Source organism: Hemiscyllium ocellatum, chromosome 34 (assembly GCF_020745735.1).
Source record: "Hemiscyllium ocellatum isolate sHemOce1 chromosome 34, sHemOce1.pat.X.cur, whole genome shotgun sequence".
In the NCBI taxonomy this organism is placed as follows: domain Eukaryota; kingdom Metazoa; phylum Chordata; class Chondrichthyes; order Orectolobiformes; family Hemiscylliidae; genus Hemiscyllium; species Hemiscyllium ocellatum.
In genome coordinates, this window is record NC_083434.1 from 42341164 (window position 1) to 42362605 (window position 21442).

General features: G+C 41.9%; 1 protein-coding gene across 3 annotated transcripts in view; it reads left to right on the forward strand.

The window, feature by feature from the left end:
* Window positions 1-21442, forward strand: part of drosha (drosha ribonuclease III) — a 165174-nt gene that overhangs the window by 101204 nt on the left and 42528 nt on the right. For all 3 annotated transcript variants that reach the window (XM_060849942.1, XM_060849944.1, XM_060849945.1), the window contains exons 24-26: window positions 2903-2947; window positions 10675-10832; window positions 20012-20117. In XM_060849942.1, the coding sequence (XP_060705925.1) occupies window positions 2903-2947; window positions 10675-10832; window positions 20012-20117 (309 nt within the window). The remainder of the gene's footprint in view (window positions 1-2902; window positions 2948-10674; window positions 10833-20011; window positions 20118-21442) is intronic.

Sequence of the window (21442 nt, forward strand, 5' to 3'; positions counted from 1 at the left end):
ATACTCTGACCAATAAAAGAAAGCATACCAAATGCCTTCTTCACTATCCTATCTGTCTGCGACTCCACTTTCAAGGAGCTATGAGCCTGCACTCCAAGGTCTCTTTATTCATTAATACTCCCTAGGACCTTAGCAAGACTTGTACACTTAATGGTAAGAATTGCTTTGCCAAAATGAAGCACCTCACATTTATCTGAATTAAACTCCATCTGCCACTTCCCAGCTCATTGGCCCATCTGGTCCAGATCCTGTTGTAATCTGAGGTAACCTTCTTCGCTTCCACTACACCTCCAATTTTGGTGTCATCTGCAAGCTTACTAACTGCACCTTTTATGCTCACATACGAATTATTTCTGTAAATGACAAAAAGTAGAAGACCCAGCACCGATCCTTGTGTCACTCCACTGGTCACAGGCCTCCTGTCTGAAAAACAACTCTCAACCACCACCCTCTGTCTTCTACCTTTGAGCCAGTCCTGTATCTGAATGGCTAGTTCTCCCTGTATTCCGTGAGTTCTAACCTTGCTAACCAGTCTCCCATGGGGAACCTTGTCGAACGCCTTACTGAAGTCCATATAGATCACATCTCCTGCTCTGTCCTCCTCAATCCTCTTCGTTACTTCCTCAAAAAACTCAATCAAGTTTGTGAGACATGATTTCCCACGCACAAAGCCATGTTGACTATCCCAAATCAGCCCTGGCCTTTCCAAATACATGTACATCCTGTCCCTCAGGATTCCCTCCAACAACTTGCCCACCACCAAGGTCAGGCTCACAGGTCTGTAGTTCCCTGGCTTGTCCTTAACCACCCTTCTTAAACAGTGACACCACGTTAGTTAATCTCCATTCTTCCGGCACATCACCTGTGACTATCGATGATACAAATATCTCAGCGAGAGGCCCAGCAATCACTTGTCTAGCTTCCCACAGAGATCAAGGGTACACCTGATCAGGTCCTGGGGATTTATCTACTTTCACCCGTTTCAACACATCCAGCACTTCCTCCTCTGGACATTTTGCAAGATGTCACCATCTATTTCCTTACAGTCTATATCTTCCATATCCTTTTCCACAGTAAATACTGATGCAAAATACTCGTTTAGTATCTCCCCCATTTTCTGCGTCTCCACACACTGGCTACCTTGCTGATCTTTGAGGGGCCCTATTCTCACCCTAGTTACCCTTTTGTCCTTAATGTATTTGTAAAAACCCTTTGGATTCTCCTTAATTCTATTTGCCAAATTCTCACGTTTGCTTAATTCTCATGTCCCCTTTTTGCCCTTCTGATTTCCCTCTTAAGTATACTACTACTTTCTTTATACTCTTCTAAGGATTCACTCGATCTATCTGTCTGTACCTGACATATGCTTCCTTCTTTTTCTTAACCAAACCCTCAATTTCTTTAGTCATCCAGCATTCCCTATACCTACCAGCCTTCCCTTTCACCCTGACAGGAATATACTTTCCCTGGATTCTCGTTATCTCATTCCTGAAGGCTTCCTATTTTCCAGCCGTCCCTTTACCTGTGAACATCTGCCTCCAATCAGCTTTTGAAAGTTCTTGCCTGATACCATCAAAATTGGCCTTTCCCCAATTTAGAACTTCACCTTTTAGATCTGGTCTATCCTTTTCCATCACTATTTTAAAACGAATAGAATTATGATCGCTGGCCCCAAAGTGCTCCCCCACTGACACCTCAGTCACCTGCCCTGCCTTATTTCCCAAGAGTAGGTCAAGTTTTTCACCTTCTCTAGTAGATACATCCACATACTGAATCAGAAAATTTTCTTGTACACACTTAACAAATTCCTCTCCATCTAAACCCTTAACATTATGGCAGTCCCAGTCGATGTTTGGAAAGTTAAAATCCTCTCCCATAACCACCCTATTATTCTTACAGTTAGCTGAGACCTCCTTACAAGTTTGTTTCTCAATTTCCCTCTGACTATTAGGGGATAGTCTATAATACAATCCCAATAAGGTTATCATCCCTTTCTTATTTCCCAGTTCCACCCAAATAACTTCCCTGGATGTATTTCCAGGAATATCCTCCCTCAGCACAGCTGTAATGTTATCCCTTATCAAAAATGCCACTCCCCCTCCTCTCTTGTCTCCCTTTCTATCCTTCCTGTAGCATTTGTATCCTGGAACATTAAGCTGCCAGTCTTGCCCATCTTTGAGCCATGTTTCTGTAATTGCTATAATATCCCAGTCCCATGTGAAAGAAATATCTAAAGGCAGGAAAACTTGATATTGACTAAATGGTTTCCAGTGGCTGATAACCCTACAATGGAAGGGCACAGACTGGTGATTGGCAATACAACCAGAGGCAACATGGGGAAAAGCATTTTTATTTTCATGTGCTGAGGGTTTGGAATACACTGGATTTAAACTAGTGAGTACATGTTGAACAGTTGACTTCAAAAGAGAATTGGATGAAAACTGGTAGAGGAAAATATTGCACGGAATCTCGTGAAAGAACAATGGAGGAGGGAGGGGAGTAGGACTAACTGGATTACTCTTCAACAGGACTGGAACCAACTCAGTGGGTTTAATGGCTGCCTCTTGTGCTGTACTACTTTATGAATCTATGAAATTCTCTCAAACTCACTTGAAACAATGAGCAAGTTACTGCTGTTTTCCACGGAGTTACCATTGGGACATTTCCATCATGTCAATTGTTTTGAGCTGTCATATTAACTTCTCTGCTAATCAATGTACTGCAGGTGGTTTAGTTCTGATTCTATGTCCCATTCCATGTCACATTTTATTCCAACATTATTGAATTTTCATTGGTGTGTCAACATTAAAAATAGTGGTCATTTCTTGCGTCGTGATGTTATTATATAGTACGGTAACCTTTGTGTCTTCCAGAATACTAACCATCTGCATTTCTTACACAGGATCTGCGGGATGTATGGCTTAATTATCCACTTCATCCTTTACAAGTAAGATTTAATTCTGATAATTCTTTAGTCTGAGTCTAAGAAAATGGGGGCATGTTTAGGCCACTTGGCCCCTCTAATCTGTTCCACTATTCAATCTGTTTTCTTCATCAACATGCTCAGAAATTTAACTTTAATGATTTCCATCCCCTCTTTTACTTCTTCAGTCTCTCCCATTCTTTTGCTCTCTGGTTTTGACCTGTGCAGAATCTTACCTTTATTTGTGAAGCTATATCAACTGCTGGGGGAACCTGAATCTGAGCAGAAGCCGAACACAACCAAACTATCTTCTTGATCTCGGTGCTCTAGACTGAAACACTGAGTGCATGTGGGATTGAAACACTGGAGCATGGGGTCTTGAAACCAGGCTCCCCAGCTCAGAGGCAGGGACAATGCCACTTTACCACAGAACCCTTTTTCCACCATTCAGTAAGATCATCACTGATCATTTGCTTGTTAGACTGAACATTTGACTTTAAGCTATCTGACTAATTAATATCTAATGAATATTCTGCTGCATAGTTTGTGTGTCTGATTTATAATTGGTTTGGTTTTCTGTCAATTGGACTGAATTTCCATGGATTACATGATTGGTTGAATCCTAAATAAGAACTGACAGCAGTCAGTGTACTGGTGAGTGTATAGTGTATATTGAAGGGACTTACTGTGTAATAATGAGTGTGTAATGTGTCCTGGAGTGGTTCACCGTGTACTAGTGAATATTTAGTGTATACTGGAGGGGATTACAGTGTACAGTGTGTGCACTCAGAGGTCAGTACACCGTGAACAGTACCGAATATGTCGTGAGCATGCCAGTATTGCTGTTCTAAAACTGGTTCAGTTTTAGGTGAACAATACTGGCATGCTTGGTGACATGTGAATTCACAGAATTGTTATGATGCAGAATAAGGCCATTCTGCCCATTGTCTGCACTGGCCCTCCAGATAAGGCAGGTAATTTAGTGTCATTCTCCTGCCCTGTACCGATATCTCTGCATGAAACACTCAGAGGGAGTCATTGACATGTGGCATTGCTGCTGTACAACAAACATTTCAGGAAAAGCCTGCAGTTATTGGATACCTGAAAAAAAAAGGAAGACACTGCTATAGTTCCTGGAGCTAAAGGGATCAATGGATAAGTGGAGAAAGCAGGACCAAGGTGCCGAGTTGGATCAGCTTTGATCAGATTGACAGGTGGAGCCGACTCAAAGGACCAAATGGTCTAAACTGTTCCTATTTCCTGTGTTTCTATGAAATACTCGGCCTTCCTCTGTCCTAGTGGAAATGTTTATCAAGCTGAAGCAGTAAAACACTTTCTCTGTTCCCTTCTGTCTCTTCACCATTCTCTCTCTCTGTGTGTCTCTCTGTCTCTCTCTCTCTCTCTCTCTCTCTCTCTGTCTCTCTGTCTCTCTGTCTGTGTCTCTCTCTCTGTGTCTCTCTCTCTCTCTCTCTCTCTCTCTCTCTGTCTCTGTCTCTCTACGAGTGTCTCTCTCTCTCTCTGTCTCTCTCTCTCTCTCTGTCTCTCTCTCTCTCTGTCTGTCTGTCTCTCTCTCTTTCCCCTACCCCCCCCCCCCCCCCCCCCCACTCCCCCCTCCATAGATCTTGCCTAATCTGATGAGCATTCCCACCAGTTATTTTTCATGAGGAAAACACACTGTCAGTCATACCTCTGTGCAGATATTGTTGATCACTGTTGGATAACTACTTGCTCCAATAAGAGGGACCACTGCTATGACTTTCAAAGGATGGTTTACTGCAGGTGATACCAAAAAGGGGCCTCCAGAACTAATATTTTTTTTTGTTTCTTGGGCAACAAAAGACTCCTGATGTTAGTCAATCTGAGGGGAAGGAAAATAGTCACTATTTTAAGTGTATCCTGTCATCAGTGTTTGTGCAAATAGGATTAAGAGTGGAATCTATAATTATGTTGCACAGGTGGAGAGACTGGGAAAGAAAATTGAATAGGTTGAAATCTTGAATATATTTTCTGCTTCTTTTGAGGATATAAGGGTTGTTTGTTTTTTCATTTGCATCGCTTCCCCTTGCAGAGAGCACTCTGAATTCTCAATGGACTGCTTCTCATTTGCTTCAGCTGCAGTAAGCCCCAGTTACTCACTGTTGCTTCTGTCAGGGCCACATGCTGGATTATGTCACTTACAAGCGAAGTAACAAGCCCAAAAGATCCTCAGATCTTTCCTGGATTCCTACTTTAAATCCAGCGATGATGTTCCAGAACACAACAGGAAATAGCAGAGATCCCTGATCACGCTGGGCCACTGCTTTCTCGGTGATTTTCCAGGCAGTCTAAAGAATTAATGGCTGTCTCTACTCAGCCCAGACAGAACTTCAATGGGTGTCCTTGAGGGACAAGAGGGCTTGGTAAAATCAGAGCTGCTGCTGCAACTCCAACCTTAAGCTCAAGGTTTGATTCTGGTCTGGAGGCCAGGATGTCAAGCGAGATGATTTAAGATGTAGCAGCAGTGGCAGACCATTCAGTGAGATCTTGGCTGACTGACTGCTCGCCTGTACATTTCCCATCACACTATACTGGCCTTGAATATATCATCAGTACATTAACATCTTGTCTGACCCTCTGGCCTCCAGATGGGTGATAGTGGATCTAAAATAAAAACAGCAAGTGCTCAAGAAACTGTGGTCAGAGAAACAGACTTAACATGTTGATGACTTCCTCAGAAGAATTTGTTCTGAGTAAGAGACATATCAGACTCAAAATGTGAACTCTGTCCCTCTCTGCACAGGTACTTCCAGACCTGCTAGGCTTCTCCAACACTTGCTGTTTCTATTTTAGATCCCCAGTTACGATAGTGGACCTCATTATAGTGTCAGAACGTGCATATAGTTGGTGAGAAACCCAGGAAATTTCTCTGTCAAACCTCCCCCACCCACTTAAAAAACCTGGTCATCATTTCCGGGCACAGACCCTACCAGCTCTTGTTAATTGGCCTTTCACTGTTCCCTCCAGTACAGGCAGCTGAGCTGATTTGAAGGTCAGGGGATGATTTAGCTGTTAAAGACATTTTTAAAAAATTATTCATTTGTGCAATATCGGTGTAACTAGCCAGGCCAGCATTAATTGTCCATCCTTAGTCACCCTTGAGATGGTGAGCTGCCTTCTTGAACTGCTGTAGTCCACCTGCTGTACATTAGGGAGGGAATTCCAGGATTTTGACCCAGCGACATTGAAAGAACGACTTTATATTTCCAAGTCATGAAGGTAAAGTGGCTTGGAGGGGAACTTGAAGGTGATGGTGTTCCCATGTATCTGCTGCCCAATCCTTTTAAATGGAAGTGGTTGTGGGTTTGGAAGTCTGTCTGAGGATCTTTGGTGAATTTCTGCAGAGCGTTTTGTAGATATTACAAATTGCTGCTATCGAGCGTCAGTGGTGGAGGGAGTGGACGCTGGTGTTTGTAGTGCCAGTCAAGCGGACTATTTTGTCCGAGATGATGTCAAGCTTCTTGAGTATTGTTGGACCTGCACTTATCCAGTCCAGTGGGGAATATTCCATCACGGTCCTGACTTATGTCTTGTAGATGGTAGACAGACTTGGGGTGTCTGGAGGTTGTTATTCACTGCATTATTCCTAACCTCTGACCTGCTCTTGTAGCTACTGTCTGTGAAAGAATTTGATGGGGTAAGATGCGAGATTTTTATCCCCCAATGTTTGGGTGATCCAGGGCATGTGCCTATAATCTCAAAAACCTTGGTCAGGCTGTGCAGGAGAGAAGTTGGGGAAAATCTTTTGGGATAAGATTGCTGGATGTATGGAAGCCTGTCCCACAAAAAGATCTGGAGGTGCCACTGCTTATCTTTCAGTGTTGATCTGGATTGTTCAATTTCTGTTGGACAGGGGTATCAAGTCAAGACACGTGGATGGAGGTAGGGATTGGATCAGCCACAGCTATCATTAACTGAATGGTGGAGCAGGCTCAATGGGCTGAACGGCCTTGTCCTATCCCATTGGGCATATTGTGTGTCATTTCCAATTGCCCTGAGCTGGTGAAAGTCAGCTAGATGATTTAAAAAAAAACCTCAGAAATACAAGCACCTGGAGACTATTCAGCATATTTAGCTACATTGATATTTGATACGATCATGGCTGATTTGATTATAGCCTTAACTCCACTTTCCTATCTACCCCCCATAACACTGTACTGTCTTGTCAATCAAAAATGTATACAACCCGGCCTTGAGTAAACCCAACCTCCTCTGGTCTCTGCAGAAGAGAGTTCAACAGACAGACAAACAACCCACTGAGCAAAGTAAAATTCTCCGTCTTAAATGGAATGTTAGATTGGTTGTTAACTTTAAATCTGAGATTTTGTTAAGCAAAAATATTATGCGTTAAAGGCAGGTATATGGAGTAAGGCCACAAATCAGCTATGATCTTGTTGAATGGTGGAACAGGCTCGAGGGGCTGAATGTTCTACTCCTGTTCCTATGACCTGTAACTTTTGGAATAGTTCTGCTGCAGAGGGGAATGACCTCTCAGCAAATCGCTGTCAATCTTCTAAGTACTAATGCATAGACACCCGACTTCGTTCACCTTTCCTTATAAGATAACACTTTCATTTCAGAAATAATTGTGACCTTTCTGTGAAATTTCACCTGACTGTTATATATTTTCTAACATAAGGAGAGCAAAGCTGGATACCGATATCAGATGTTGCCTGTTGACAATGCAGATGCTGAGAGGGCGATTCCATTCTTGAGCGAATCTAGAAGTAGGGGCATAGTTCTCCCATTTTAGAATCTGAGAGAATCCTTTTCTTTCAGTGGTTGTTCAATTTTTTGGAATTCTCTTGCTCCGAACGCAGTGGAATCTGAGATTTTTCAACACATTCATGGCCAAGCTAGGCCGACTTTTGATCATCAAGGGAGTTGAGGGTTATTTGGGACAGTGGGGTTGAAAGCATAACCACATCAGCTGTGCTTTTATTGAAGAGTGGAGCCTACTTTTGAATGGTCTACCCCTATTCCTTTTTCACAAATTTGCATTCATTTTGCTGCTCAAGTCTTCTAAAATCTAGTGAATGGAGGCCCATTCTACTCAGGTGCAACCTTAGTCAGTGTGGCGGCTCACTAATTGCATAGCAGAGTGGTCTAGTCTTTATGATGCTTCCTGCTCTTGTCAGCACAAGTGGGAGGATGTTTTGCCCATCTGCTCCTTGTCTGCTGCTACGTGTGTCATGGCCACAATGGGTTCAGTGTTCTTCATACCAGCTCCAGTTCATTTTAAAAAAGAAAAGGTCTCCTATCCGAGCAATGTACGTTTCTACCCTTTTCAATATTTTATTCCAATCGCATCACTGCCCCTTCGGATTCTCTGTTCAGATCATGAATTTTCATTGCAGCAACTGAGAGGAGTTTCTGAGCTGACACAGTGTCCTGAACAAAATTAACATGTGGAATTTGAAAGACAGGATCAGTGAAGCGTCCCAGGTTAATGACTATGTCCACAGATGTTAATTCGACTCCCAGGCACATACATACATTCCTGGGCTTGGTAGTCCCTTTAAATGACTTACCCAGCCCCTTACCAACAAAATAGTAAAGAAAAGAATTGATTGCAATTAGACTGAAGATATAATGAAAGGTTTCAGAGTTAATTGGCATTCTGTTTTCAGCAGTTTAATTTTTGAAAGTGACTATAATGCAAGCTAAATTTTATTCTATCTGGAAGATTCAGCTTTAAAAGTAGGAAACTGTATTTTCTAGGTCTTATACTTTCCTGTTTGTCATGTTGATGAGAATTGCTGTCTGAACAGTGGCTGTATTTCCCCATATGCTGCAGATGATAGATAATTTGTAAAGATCCTTATGTTGGTCTGTCATACTGAATGAGCTTTGCATATATATTGCATTTTGAATTTGTACTTCAAGTACCTTTTGCAGCTCATTCCAAACGCAGAGCATTAACCATATAGTTCTGACTGATTGCCAAAGCAGATGGTGGCTGTCTGATTAAATCCCACTATTTGAGGAAATGTTTACAGCATTCCAGTGTGTTCTTCGTTTCTCTCTGCTCAGCTTGCACAATACTCTGATGCTAGTCCCTGTATTTATTCTTCCAAGAGCAAGTCACGGTTGAACATTCACAGTGCTGCCTCTTTCATGTCCCCATTAGAAAGAGTGAAATGAATTTCACCTTGATCTGATTCAGTGGTCTTCACAGCACTTGTGACTCAGTTTATTGACAGTTTAGCATGTTTCTTTCATTGGGGAGAGTGACCAGGTTTTGTGGAGCCTTAAATTTATGTTGTCCATTTAGAGAGAGTTGAGGCTCCTGTCTAACTGTTAGAAACTCCTGAATAGCCAATGAAACTGCACAAAATACCCTCAGTTTAAGGAAAAGTAAAATAAAGCAAAGACATTGGATCCTCGAAACTTGGAACAAAAACAGCATTTGCTGGAGAAATTCACCAGGTCTGGCAGCATCTGTGGAGAGAGAAAGAATTGGAGTTAACATTTGAGATCCAGTGACCCTCCTTCAGAACTGGATCTGAAATGTTAACTCTGTTTCTCTCTCTCCACAGATGCTGCTACACCACTGAGTTTCTCCAGCAATTTCTGTATTTGTGTCAGCTTGAGGTGTTATTTTCATTGCAATGTTGTTGTCACTGCTCCTTGAAGACCATGTTAAATAACGCAACATATCCAAATCACTGCTTTGTGGATAGCAGCCACCTCTTTGTGTGAGTCACAGTGTGATTGATGAAAGTTGATGTTTATCCAGAGAATATTTGCTTTGCTGATTTGTAAACACTATTCCAGTATATCAGTTGTGAACAAAAAGATGCTTTGTGTATGTCAGGAATATTACAGTCCTAGTAGGTAGTTGGTGAATGATGAAGCCAGAGCCAGTTTTTGCTCAAATTGAATCTATTCACTGTATAAAACATTTTAAGTATGTATTTCCTAACTCACCTGCCCTGTGCCAGTAATTTTCTCTTTGTATGTGCTCAAGTAACAACTTAGTAAGTGCCCGCCACTTGCCTTTGGTTAACCATAGCTGATGTATAATTCAAAAAGATACATCCCCATATTCCAGGCTTTCTGATTGCATTAATCTCAGGAAAGACTGATGAATGTAGAGATTTTGAACCAATTTTAACTATCTCTCTCTCGGGGGTCCTTGGCAAGATGATCGGGTATTGTTTCAGGAACGATGCCATGTTGATATCGTAATGGGCTAAAAATTAGTGAAAAAGTGAGGACTGCAGATGCTGGAGATCAGAACTGAAAATGTGTTGCTGGAAAAGCACAGCAGGTCAGGCAGCATCCAAGGAGCAGGAGAGTTGGCGTTTCGGGCATGAGCCCTTCTTCAGGAATGAAGAAGGGCTTATGCCCGAAACGTCGACTCTCCTGCTCCTTGGATGCTGCCTGACCTGCTGCGCTTTTCCAGCAACACATTTTCAGCTAAAAATTAGTGAAGCCTATGATGCATGAGATCTGACTACTTGTACCCCTATGTGAGCCATAGCACAGTTGCTAGCACTGTCACCTCTACATCACAAGGTTTTAGACTGAAGTCCTACTCCAGGGCATGAGCATAAGAGTGAGTCTGCACTGCAGTGCAGTACTGAGCAAGGGCTGTATGGTCAGAGGGGTTTTTTTGGATGGGATGTTCACCTGTTGAAAATATTTGTTGGATCTGTTTTGTGCAATTTATGATAAAATATTAAAACCTTAAATGTTACCTCTTTTATCAGCTACAAGAATCAAATACAGACAGGCCTCTCATTGCCACTTCTCCTGTTCTAAAGAAGCTGACTGATTTTGAAGAAACAATTGGAGTGAATTTTATTCACATACGTCTTCTGGCTCGAGCCTTCACTTTGCGAACCGTTGGATTTAATCATCTAACACTGTGAGTCAAGTGAACTTGGTCACTATCCACATTCCCTGTGTGTATTTTAAATGACGTCTCAAATCCGTTAAGTTCCTTTATTTTCCACTCTGGTGTTCTTGTCTTGAATGGAAGTGTTTTCCATTTATTTCGATGACCTTTCATCTGAATGTGAGTAAGTTTGATTTGCAGCAGAAATGGGGACTGGGAAAAGGGGTGATGGCAGTAGGAAGCAAACAGGAATACGATGAAAAGGAGGAGTGGAAGACGAGTGAATAAATGAAGAGAGGGATACTGATGGAAGGCAAAACGGGAATGATAATGTGACAAGTAAAGAAATGGATGGGATCTGGAGGAAGTGGAAATTACAAGATCAGAATCTTTTCCAACAATTTCCATCCAAGAAAAAAACAGCTACTGTGGTTGTGACCTGCAATTGTTGAATTGCATTGAACCTGGAAGATAAACTTCCAAATTGAAAGATCGAGTTGCTGTTCCTGGACCTCAACAAATGAACTTGGTTAGACCAGGGTAGGAGGCTGAGATCACACGGGAAGTGAAGGGAAAGTTACCGAGCCACTGCAGCTTCAGAGTCATGCTTTCAGACTGAGCAGAGCTGGTCAGCAGAGCAGTCACCCAGCCTGCATTTAGTTTCTCTAATGTGGAGCAGGCCACATTATGAGTGGCAAAACCACATTGCAAAACTGAGAGAGGTTCTCTTATTCATTCATGAGACATGGACATAGCTGACTGGGCCAGTGTTTATTACCCACCCCAGTTGCCCTTGAGAAGGTGGTGATGACCTGCCTTCTTGAACCGTTGCAATCCACACGCTGTAGGTTGACCCACAATGCCCTCGGGGAGGAAATTCCAGCAATGGTGTTTGCTGGATTGAATTAGGGAGGACATTCCAGCAATCTTGATGCAGCAATGTATTCCCAAGTCAGGATTGTGAGTAGTTTGGAGGGGAACTTTACGGTGGTGGTGTTCCCATGTATTTGCTGCCCTTGTCCTTCTATGTAAAAGTAGTTGTGGATTTCAAAGTTGATGTCCAAGGATATTTAGTAGTTTCTGCAGTTATTTTGTCGACAGGACCAAGTCTCCAGAATGCACCAGGACCAAGTCTCCAGAATGCACCAGGCCCAGTCTCCAGTGGTGAAAGGAGTAAATGTGGCACCTATTCAGCAACTGCTTTGTCTTGGATAGTGTCAAGCTTCTAGAGTATTGTTGGAGCTGCCCCCATCCAGGCAAGTGGGGAATACTCCATCACATTCCTGACTAGTGCCTTGTCGATGGTGACCAGGCTTTGGGGAGTCAGAATATGAGTTACTTGCCATGGTATTCCTCACGTCTGACCTGACCTTGTAGCTATTTAAGGGCGGTACGGTAGCCCAATGGTTAGCACTGCTGCCTCACAGTGCCAAGGACCCGGGTTCGATTCCAGCTTCGGGTGACTGCTTGTGTGGAGTTTGCACATTCTCTCCGTGTCTGCGTGGGTTTCCTCCCAGTGCTCCACTTTCCTCCCACAATGCAAAGCTGTACAGGTTAGGTGAATTGGCCATGCTAAGTTGTCCGTAGTGTTCTGAGATGTGTAGATTAGATGCATTAGTCAGGGATAAATGTAGGGGAATAGGTCGGGATGGGTTACTCTTCGGAGGGTCAGTGTGGACTTGTTGGGCTGAAGGGCCTGTTCGTACACTGTAGGGATTCTAATTCTCATTCCATTGTGTTTTTGTGGTAACTCCAGTTGAGTTTCTCGCCATTGGTAAGCCCCCAAGATGTTAGTGGAGGATTTAGTGATGGTAACTCCATTGCATGTCAAAGGGCAGTGGTTAATTTGTCTCTGATTGAAGATGGTCATTTCCAGGCGATTGTGTAGATTTAATGTTGCTTGCCACTTGTCAGCCTAAATTTGGATGTTCATATATTGTTGCATTTGAATATGGACTGTTTCAGAGGATTTGCAAATAGTGGTGAATATTTTGCAGTCTTTGGTGAACATCCCAATTTCTGACCTTGTGATGGAGGACCGGCCATTACGAGTAAATTATTGGTTCATCTGAATGGAGTGTTGAAAGTCCCTGGGTTTACTGTCAGAGGAACCAAATTCAAAAATTTAAAAACCGAAAGTACTCAAGAAACACAGCAGGTTTGACAGTATCTGTAGAGAGAAAAACAGTTGATACTTCCACGTCCCAGTGAGCCTTTCTGTTCTGAGAAAGGGTCACTGGATACAAAACATTTAACTCTGTTTTGTTCTCAGATTCTGCCACACCTACTGAGTTTCTCCAATAATTTCTGATTTTGTTTCAGATTTCCAGCATTTGTAGTTCTCGGTTTTATTTTGAAAATCTTGAACAATTTGTTTTCTTTTCCGAATTGGATGATTAATGCAATTTTTTTTGAGGAGAAAAGAAAACACGAGGAGAGTTTGAATGTCGTTCTCCATTTCAGTGACTTTATTCATTATGTACCATGAAAGTCCATTTTAAAAAGTTTCAATATTCACTTTAGATGCAAGATTCTTGAATCCTAAAAGAGGTAAATATATCTTTAAATCTTCTTTTTGTGAATTGAAAATTTGAGTTTTCATATTAAAACAGTTTCACCTTTGAACATAGAATCATAGAAAATAGGATAAGGAGTAGGCCATTCAGCCCTTCAAGCCTGGTTCGCCATGCAATATGATCATGGTTGGTTGTATAACACAGTGCCCTGTTCCTGCTTTTTCTGCATACCCTTTGATCCCTTTGGCCTTTAGAGCTTTGCAAACCCCCTCCTTGAAATACTCAATGCTCTGGTCTCAACCGCTTTGTTTGCCAAAGAATTCCAAAGTCTCATCACTCTGTGGATGAAGAAATTTCTCCTCATCTGAGTCCTGAATGGCCCACCCATTATCCTTGAACTGTGACCCTGGTTCAGGTCTCCCATCACAGGAAACATTTGAATTTAATGTCCACATTATAAAGGACTTCAACTGAGCTTTCAATCTTTCTAAGACGCTAGATAGGCCTCAGCTGGGGAACTGAGTCAGATTTTGGTTTGCACACCTTCAGAAGGATGTGAAGGCCCTTGGAAGGGTGTCAGGGGAGATTTACTTGAATGCTTCCCAGGGATGTGGGAGTTCAGTGATGTGGAGAGGCTGAGGTTGTTATCCTTAGAGCTCAAAATGTTAGAGTGGGATTTGATGGAGTTGTTCAAAATCATGGATGGTTTGGTTGAAGTAAATAAGACCATTTTCTTGGCGGCAGGATCACTTACCAGATGGTAGACTTTGAAGGTGATTGCCAAAAGAAACAGACAATGCAGAGGAAAGCTTCAAAACAGATGTTTTGCGCTTGTCTATGAATTTCTAAGTTAGTGTGTTTTCTCACTAGTTTGACTCAAGTGGAGCCATGTTTGAAAATTGTGTGAATTTTATCAATGTTTCTCGTTCTTGTTTGTGTACACACTCTCCAACTCTATAACCCAGTCATCTGATCAGCAAGTAGGAAAACCATCTTCAGCTCATTCTCAAAATATACAACATCGTCCAACCAACACATAGGGTCAGAATGAAAATAAACTACTGTGAATTGCTGGAAATCTGAAATAAAAACAGAAAACATTGGAGAAACTCAGCAGGTCTGGCAGCATTTGTGGAGAGAGAAAAACAAGAGTATTTCAAATCTCGCATTACTGATCTTTGAGAAGTGTTCTGAAGACTAGATATCTTGGACTCGAAACATAAACTCACTTGCTCTCCCCAAAAGTGTTAAGTTTCTCCAGCAGTTTCAATTTCGTTTTATAGGATCAAGATGTTGGTTTATTAGGCCAGCATTCTTTGCAATTTAGTTTACAACTGAGAAGCACGAGAGACTTGGTGGCTCAACATATTTTCATTACTAGAGAAGCGAAGTCGCCGTTGTCACAAAGGGCCGTATAGCTATTTCCTCATTAAAGAGAGCTGACTGGTGATGGTTTAACCGGAGCATCACCACACCTCGGGCAAGGGGAGAGATTGAGTAGGATGTTGCCTTTGTGATAACCTCAGCTGCTGTGGGAATTGAACCCATGCTGTTGATGCAACTCTGTATCGCAAGTCAACCAACGGAGCCAGCTGTCATGCCTAAATGATATGCAGCCTTGGAAAACTAGGGTACACTTACTGTTTCAAAAAAAAATCCAAAGGGCTAAAGATTTTAATCCAGTTGACCTTTTTGCAACAATTTAGTGAGCAGATACAATGCAAAATGTTTTTCTTTGGCTTATCACCCCTTCTCTCTCTGTGCATTGAACCCTGGATTAAAATATTTGCAACTGAAATCATGTCAATAAACCTCAGTCCAGAAGCATTAAGTAATAACTGAATGCAAGAGTGACTGTGTGCATATTTATTTGGTCAAAAAAATCAATTTAGTTTATGGTTTGGACCCATCAGAAAGTATATTTTCCATATCTCAGTAATTCAATTGAAATAAGTAATAAATCATTCCAAGCTCCTGCGTATAACACAAATGATGAATTGTGTTTATTTATTTTGCTGTCAGTGACAGTTAATAGTATCAAAATGAAATCCAAAGTTCAAAAATTTCTGTATATGGTTAGATAGTGTTCAAAGCATGTAGCTGAAATTCTCAGTGGAAATCACAATTTGACAGATTGATGTTTCAGAAATGAACTGAAAAGCTCAACTTTTTGTCTGAATGGCCTGAGCTAGACCTTTATCTCACGTCGGATGTCAGTAACTTCCTCCAGTTCGAGGTCAAGCTAACATTTTTGAGCTGCGTCGTTCGAGAAGGATGTCTCACCGACTCAGAGCACTCCTGATGGCAGACGACGTGAACGCCAGTTTTTCTGGGATGGGTTGTGTACATTGAAATAGAAGCATAATAAATAGGTGCAGAAGTAGGCCATTCAGCCCATTGAGCCTACGTCGCCTCTCAGTGGCTTTCCATGCTCCTTTAGCCGCAAGGGCCACATCCAGCTCCCTGTTGAGTACATCTACCAAAATGTTCCATCTTTGCAGTTAGTTGGAAGTGTTTGGGATTAAGATGAAGTTAAGGTCACCATAATCTTACTGGATCATAGGACTGGCAAAGCATAGAGGCATTTGGATGGGTATATGAATAGGAAGGGTTTGGAGGGATATGGGCCAGGTGCTGGCAGGTGGGACTAGATTGGGTTGGGATATCTGGTCGGCATGGACAGGTTGGACCGAAGGGTCTGTTTCCATGTTGTACATCTCTATGACTTCCTTATCTATCCAGATTTAATCACCAATGTTTTCTGAAAATATAATTCAGTTTCAAGTTTTTATCAGAATAGAATTGGGAGGGGGAGACTGAAGCACCTCTGCAAAAGGAACACAATAAATCTCCAATCCAGAACTGCCAATGTGCCTTTACCTAGTAATCTGGCTTCATACACCAGAACTGAAGTTGTTGTTTTGGGGACATAGGTCAAATCTCACCATGGCAGATAATTAAATTTGAATTCATTAAAAATCTGGAATGAAAATAATGCTAGCTCAAAATGACCATGTAACCATGACCAATTGTTGTAAAAATCCATGTAGTGCACTGATGTCCTTTCAGAGAAAGAAGTCTACTGTCCTGATCTGTCCTACATGTGACTTTAGACCCACAGCAATGTGAATGAATCTTAACTGCCCCCTGGGCAATTAGAAATGGCCATTCAGTTCTGGCTGAGCCAGTGATGCCCTCATCCTGTGACTGAATTTTAAAAAAAGCCTTCCTTCAAATGACATCCTCTAATTTCACTTGACCTGACCTGGTGGGATAGCTACACTCTATCTTGCCTCATTAAAAGAGTGTGAGGTTAGATCTGAAAGGACAGGATCTTATTATTGGGTGGTTTTTAGTCAAAATAAAAATGATGCATTTGCCCATGATCGTGGAGGCTGTTAAATCTCTAGGGTGAAAGTTTCTGGTCTGGAATCTTTGTATTCAGCTTCTGTTTGTTCAGTTACGCAGGCTGTACAACCCAGCAATTTGCCCGTTGAACCAAAGACCCTGTTCCTTTGTTGTTCATAATAGGCAGAAGACAGACTATACTCAACCAGCCTGTGCTTGCAAAACACAAGGCCAATTGTCGACAGTAAAAAGTGATTCTGCAATTGAGGAACACTTGCTGAATAATCCTGTGTGTAATAATGTTTAGACTATCAACCAGTTTCAGATAATCAGTTGAGTTCATAATATGGCTCATTGATATTTGCTAAAAGGAATATTCCTTCAGATGTGGGATCCACTTCCTGCAGGCTAGAGGGATATGTTCAAGTCTTGCACCTTGAAACTCTAGAAAGTTTGGAGAGCCTTTAGTTTTCTATTTCTTTCTCCAGGGTCGTCCTTTAACCAACTTGCCACCTAGCCCTTTTTCCTGTAGTTTAATATATGATCATTTGAAATTTGACTTTGTTTTTGTTTGTGCTGATGTGCATAAGAGTAAAAACATAAAAAAACACAACTCACTTTTCAATGAGTCATGTACTCCATTATATCTTGGAGCAGAGTTTTTAAAATATAAGTAGCTCTCTCAGAGAAAGCTGCAATGGTGCAGAAAATTGTAAAGTACAGTTGTTAACTCCAGTTTATCTAAAAGACATAGAAAGAAACTGGGATAAAAACAATACAGTTTGATTTGTCCAACAAATTCTTATTAATGGCAGTTGACACGGTAGAATCTACAAAGAGGTGGTAACCTGAGCATTCTAATGGAACAAGGAATATTCTCCCTCCACCAGCACGCTGTCATATGGATCGCTGGTTAAAGACCATATTTCTACAATCCAGAGAGCATAGGATAGAATTTCCTGAACAAAAAGGCCCCAAAGTTCCCTCCAGTCTGATAAAGGCAGGAAATGTGACTGCTGGAAATCAGAAATGAGAACAGAAAAATTTGGAGAAATTCCGCAGGCCTGGCTGCATCTACGGAGAGGGCAAAAAGGTTAATAGTTCGAACTCCATGCCAGAGCCATTCTGAGGAAGTGTCATACGGGACTTAAAATGTTAATTTTGTCTCACTTTACAGATGCTGCCAGGCTTCCTGAGTTTCAGCAGTATTTTCCTCCAGGGCTAAGCCAAAGACTGGCATTTCTTGAATACTCACCTGTTTTTGTTACATTAATGGGAATAGAAATATAACCAGAAGGAAAGTAATTTCAGGGATGAATTGGAGTTTGGGGTAAAGTGGATTGTCCTTCAAGACAGTTGTCACAGTCTTGATGGACTCTTCATGTTGTACTGTTTTCATGCAGGTTAGAAGAATTCGACAGACTGTGATTGTCCTCTCTGCAGATAATGATGCAAACAATTATTATTCAGTCTGCATTGTTTAGGATTTGTTGTTGCAGTCGTCTTGAGTGGTTTTGTTAAAATGTTACTGCTCTTGAGAATCATCAAGACGCCCACAGGCAAAGCTCATAGGCTGAAACAAGCCTCCCTAAGGTCCTTGATGCCAATCTAGAGAATAATACATTTTAGATCTTCCTGCATAATTTGTTTATAGGGATTTGAGGCTGGGACTGCAGTGTAAAGTCAAAAAACAGTCAGTCCTCCCAAGCTGAAATAGAATCCCTTGGAATAGCTTGCTTTGGAAGGATGGTTATGGTTTTGGAGTAAAACGATGTGCCTGGTATGTGGGTGTTGGTGGTCCTTTAAGAACTAGGATCCAGTTTCTCATTTTTAAAAAAAAACAGACCATTAGATTTCAGTAAATTATCACCGAACTCGATAAATTGGGAGAAAAAAAAGACAACAGAAAAAAGGTTGAACAAGCTAATTATTAAATTGAGTAGGATCCCAGGTGGCTTTCAGTGCAGTAATTTAGGTTGAAAATTTAGAACAAGTAGGAGTGAAGGAGACATGTCTTTCAGCAAAATTCGGTTAAAACTTTGTGTGTTGGAAATCAGTGTTAAAGGTCATCTTAATTATATGCATCTGTTATTAGTGAGTTGAATTTCTGGTCTAGCCAAGTCAAGGGGAGGGAGAGGTTTTTCACCTGAGAAGCTTTGTAGATAAAAATGTTAGAGTGAAGGGATGTAGGTTTGCTCGCTGAGCTGGACGGTTCATTTTCGTCACCATACTAGGTAACATCTTCAGTGAACCTCCAGCCGAAGCTTCATTCTTCATTCGGAGGCTCGCTGAAGACTAGATTCCCTACAGTGTGGAAACGGGCCCTTCGGCCCAACCAATCCACACCAACCCTCCGAAGAGTAACCCACACAGACCCATTTCCCTCTGATTGATGCAACTAACACTACGGGCAATTTAGCATGGCCGATCCACCCTAACCTGCACATCTTTGGACTGTGGGAGGAAACCGGAGCATCCGGAGGAAACCCACACAGACACGGGGAGAATGTGCAAACTCCACACGGGCAGTCGCCTGAGGCTGGAATCGAACCTGGGACCCTGGTGCTGTGAGACAGCAGTGCTAACCGTGCTGAAAATGAACCTTCCAGCTCAGCAAGCAAACCTGCATTCAGAACCTCAACCTGAGCTACAATTCTTCACAAAACTCGCTAAAATGAAGGGAGTTCTGACCTGAGGCCAGTATGCTTAATACCTAGGTTGAATGAGGCATTTTCAATCTGAAGACATTTCAAGGGGCAACTTTGCTGGAAATAAATGTAGTGCCCAAGGAGTCACCTTGTGTACAAATTATTGACTCTCACCCACACCAAGTAGTTAATCATTCGAGTTTTGATAAGTGTTGTGGTGTAAATCTTAATAGGTGTAAGATGGAAATTGGAGTTAGGACCTTTTGATTGTAGGATAAATAATTCAACTCATTATATTTTTATTACCATTATTTAAAAGAGTATTTTTTTCCACTTCACGTGCTTTCATTTTGGCGCAATAAAATTCTGCTGTTTTAAATGGTGAACTTTGTGGGTTCCTCCTTTTAGGTAAATACCTGGACCTTCAAATTTTTAAGAGAAAATAGAAACGTTATTATCACCTCTGCACTGGTCTGCCTGCTCCACTTGCTGGGGGCGTTGGGTAACGTTAAGCAAATTGAACGTACAAAGCAGCGTTTCATGGACATAGTTGATGCTACAGAGAATAGTCTTTGAGTAGTCTTGGTCTTGGTTGTGAAACTCTCAGCTCTTCTGTAATTGCACTGACCCTGAAGTGCTTTCCAATTCAATTTGCTTTGCGCTCATTGATTTCTAACAATGCTGATCTCATTTACAGGGGTCACAATCAGAGGATGGAATTCCTTGGTGATTCTATAATGCAGTTGGTAGCCACTGAGTACTTATTCATCCATTTCCCTGACCATCATGAAGGCCATTTAACGGTGAGACACAATTGCTTACCCATTAAATTAGCATCTTGTTTCAAAGTTGAGTAAGCACTGTTTTCATTCCAGTCAAAGAATTAACATATCTATGAATGTGCTATTAAAGATGATGTATTGAAATTATTATGTGAGGATTTTTCCATAATGTTATCTTTGTATTTGGCGATGGGATATGAGCATCACTGACTAGCCTGGTGTATGTTACCCATCTCTTTTCCCCTTAGAGAGGGTGGTGCTGAGCCACCTTCTTGAACCTCTGCAGGCTGTTGACTTTTCTGGATCTGCCTAGTACACCTGCAGCTCAAGAGAGTGGGACTGCCCAATGGTTTGGGCCAGAAGTCTAACTCTGCACTAATGGAGCCCACCCAAATGCATGTTATACACAGGGTGTGCCCATTCAAGGGTGGTAGCAGTGAGGGGAAAGTAGGAATGTTCTGTAATGTAGAAAGTTGAAATTGTGTAAGCCACCTGACCTTGACAACCATCTTAAACAGCCTTACCAATGTCCATTTTTATTGAAAGGTCCTTCTGAAACTTTAGACATGGACTGAGTTCAGATCTGAAGTTATGAATAGGACATACCTTCACTGGGCATGACATTTCCTAATGGAGAAGCAGATGGGCCTTTAGGATTCATTAGTTTCATAGTCACTGTTAGGGAAATGAGGGTTGTAGTCCACATTTATCCTTTTAACTGCTGTGGTAGGATTTGAACCTGTGTCCTGGGACATAATTCTGGGCCTCTAGATTATTCGTCTGATGACATTATCAGAGTTCCAGTGTGTCCCCACTGTGAACTTGTGTTTTACATCAACAAGAGCAAAACAGTACAGTTGCTGGAGATCTAAACTAAAAGCAGGACATCTGGGAATGCTCATCAGGTCTTAAAGGGTCTGTGGAGGGACAGAGTGGTGGACACCAGCTTCCTTCACTTGGCTGAACTTATTCTGTCATTGCACAGCTTCTCCCTTTGCTCCACTCATTGTCCCTATAGAAAAGGTGCTGCTATGAAATGCACATTATGCCTCCCCTTTCCTGGAACTTTCCTCTGTCTCCGTGCAGGTGCCTCCCGATCTACTAAGTGCTTCCAGCTCTTTGATATGAAATTTTAAAACATATTTCGTAGTCATTATAGCTGAGGTGGAGAAAGTGAGAACTGCAGATGCTGGAGATCAGAGTCAAGAGGGTGGTGCTAGAACAGCACAGCAGGTCAGGCAGCATCCGAGGAGGATTCTGGATTAGTGGTGCTGGAAAAACACAGCAGGTCAGGCAGCATCCGAGGAGGAGGAGAACCAACGTTTCAGGCAAAAGCCCTTCATCGG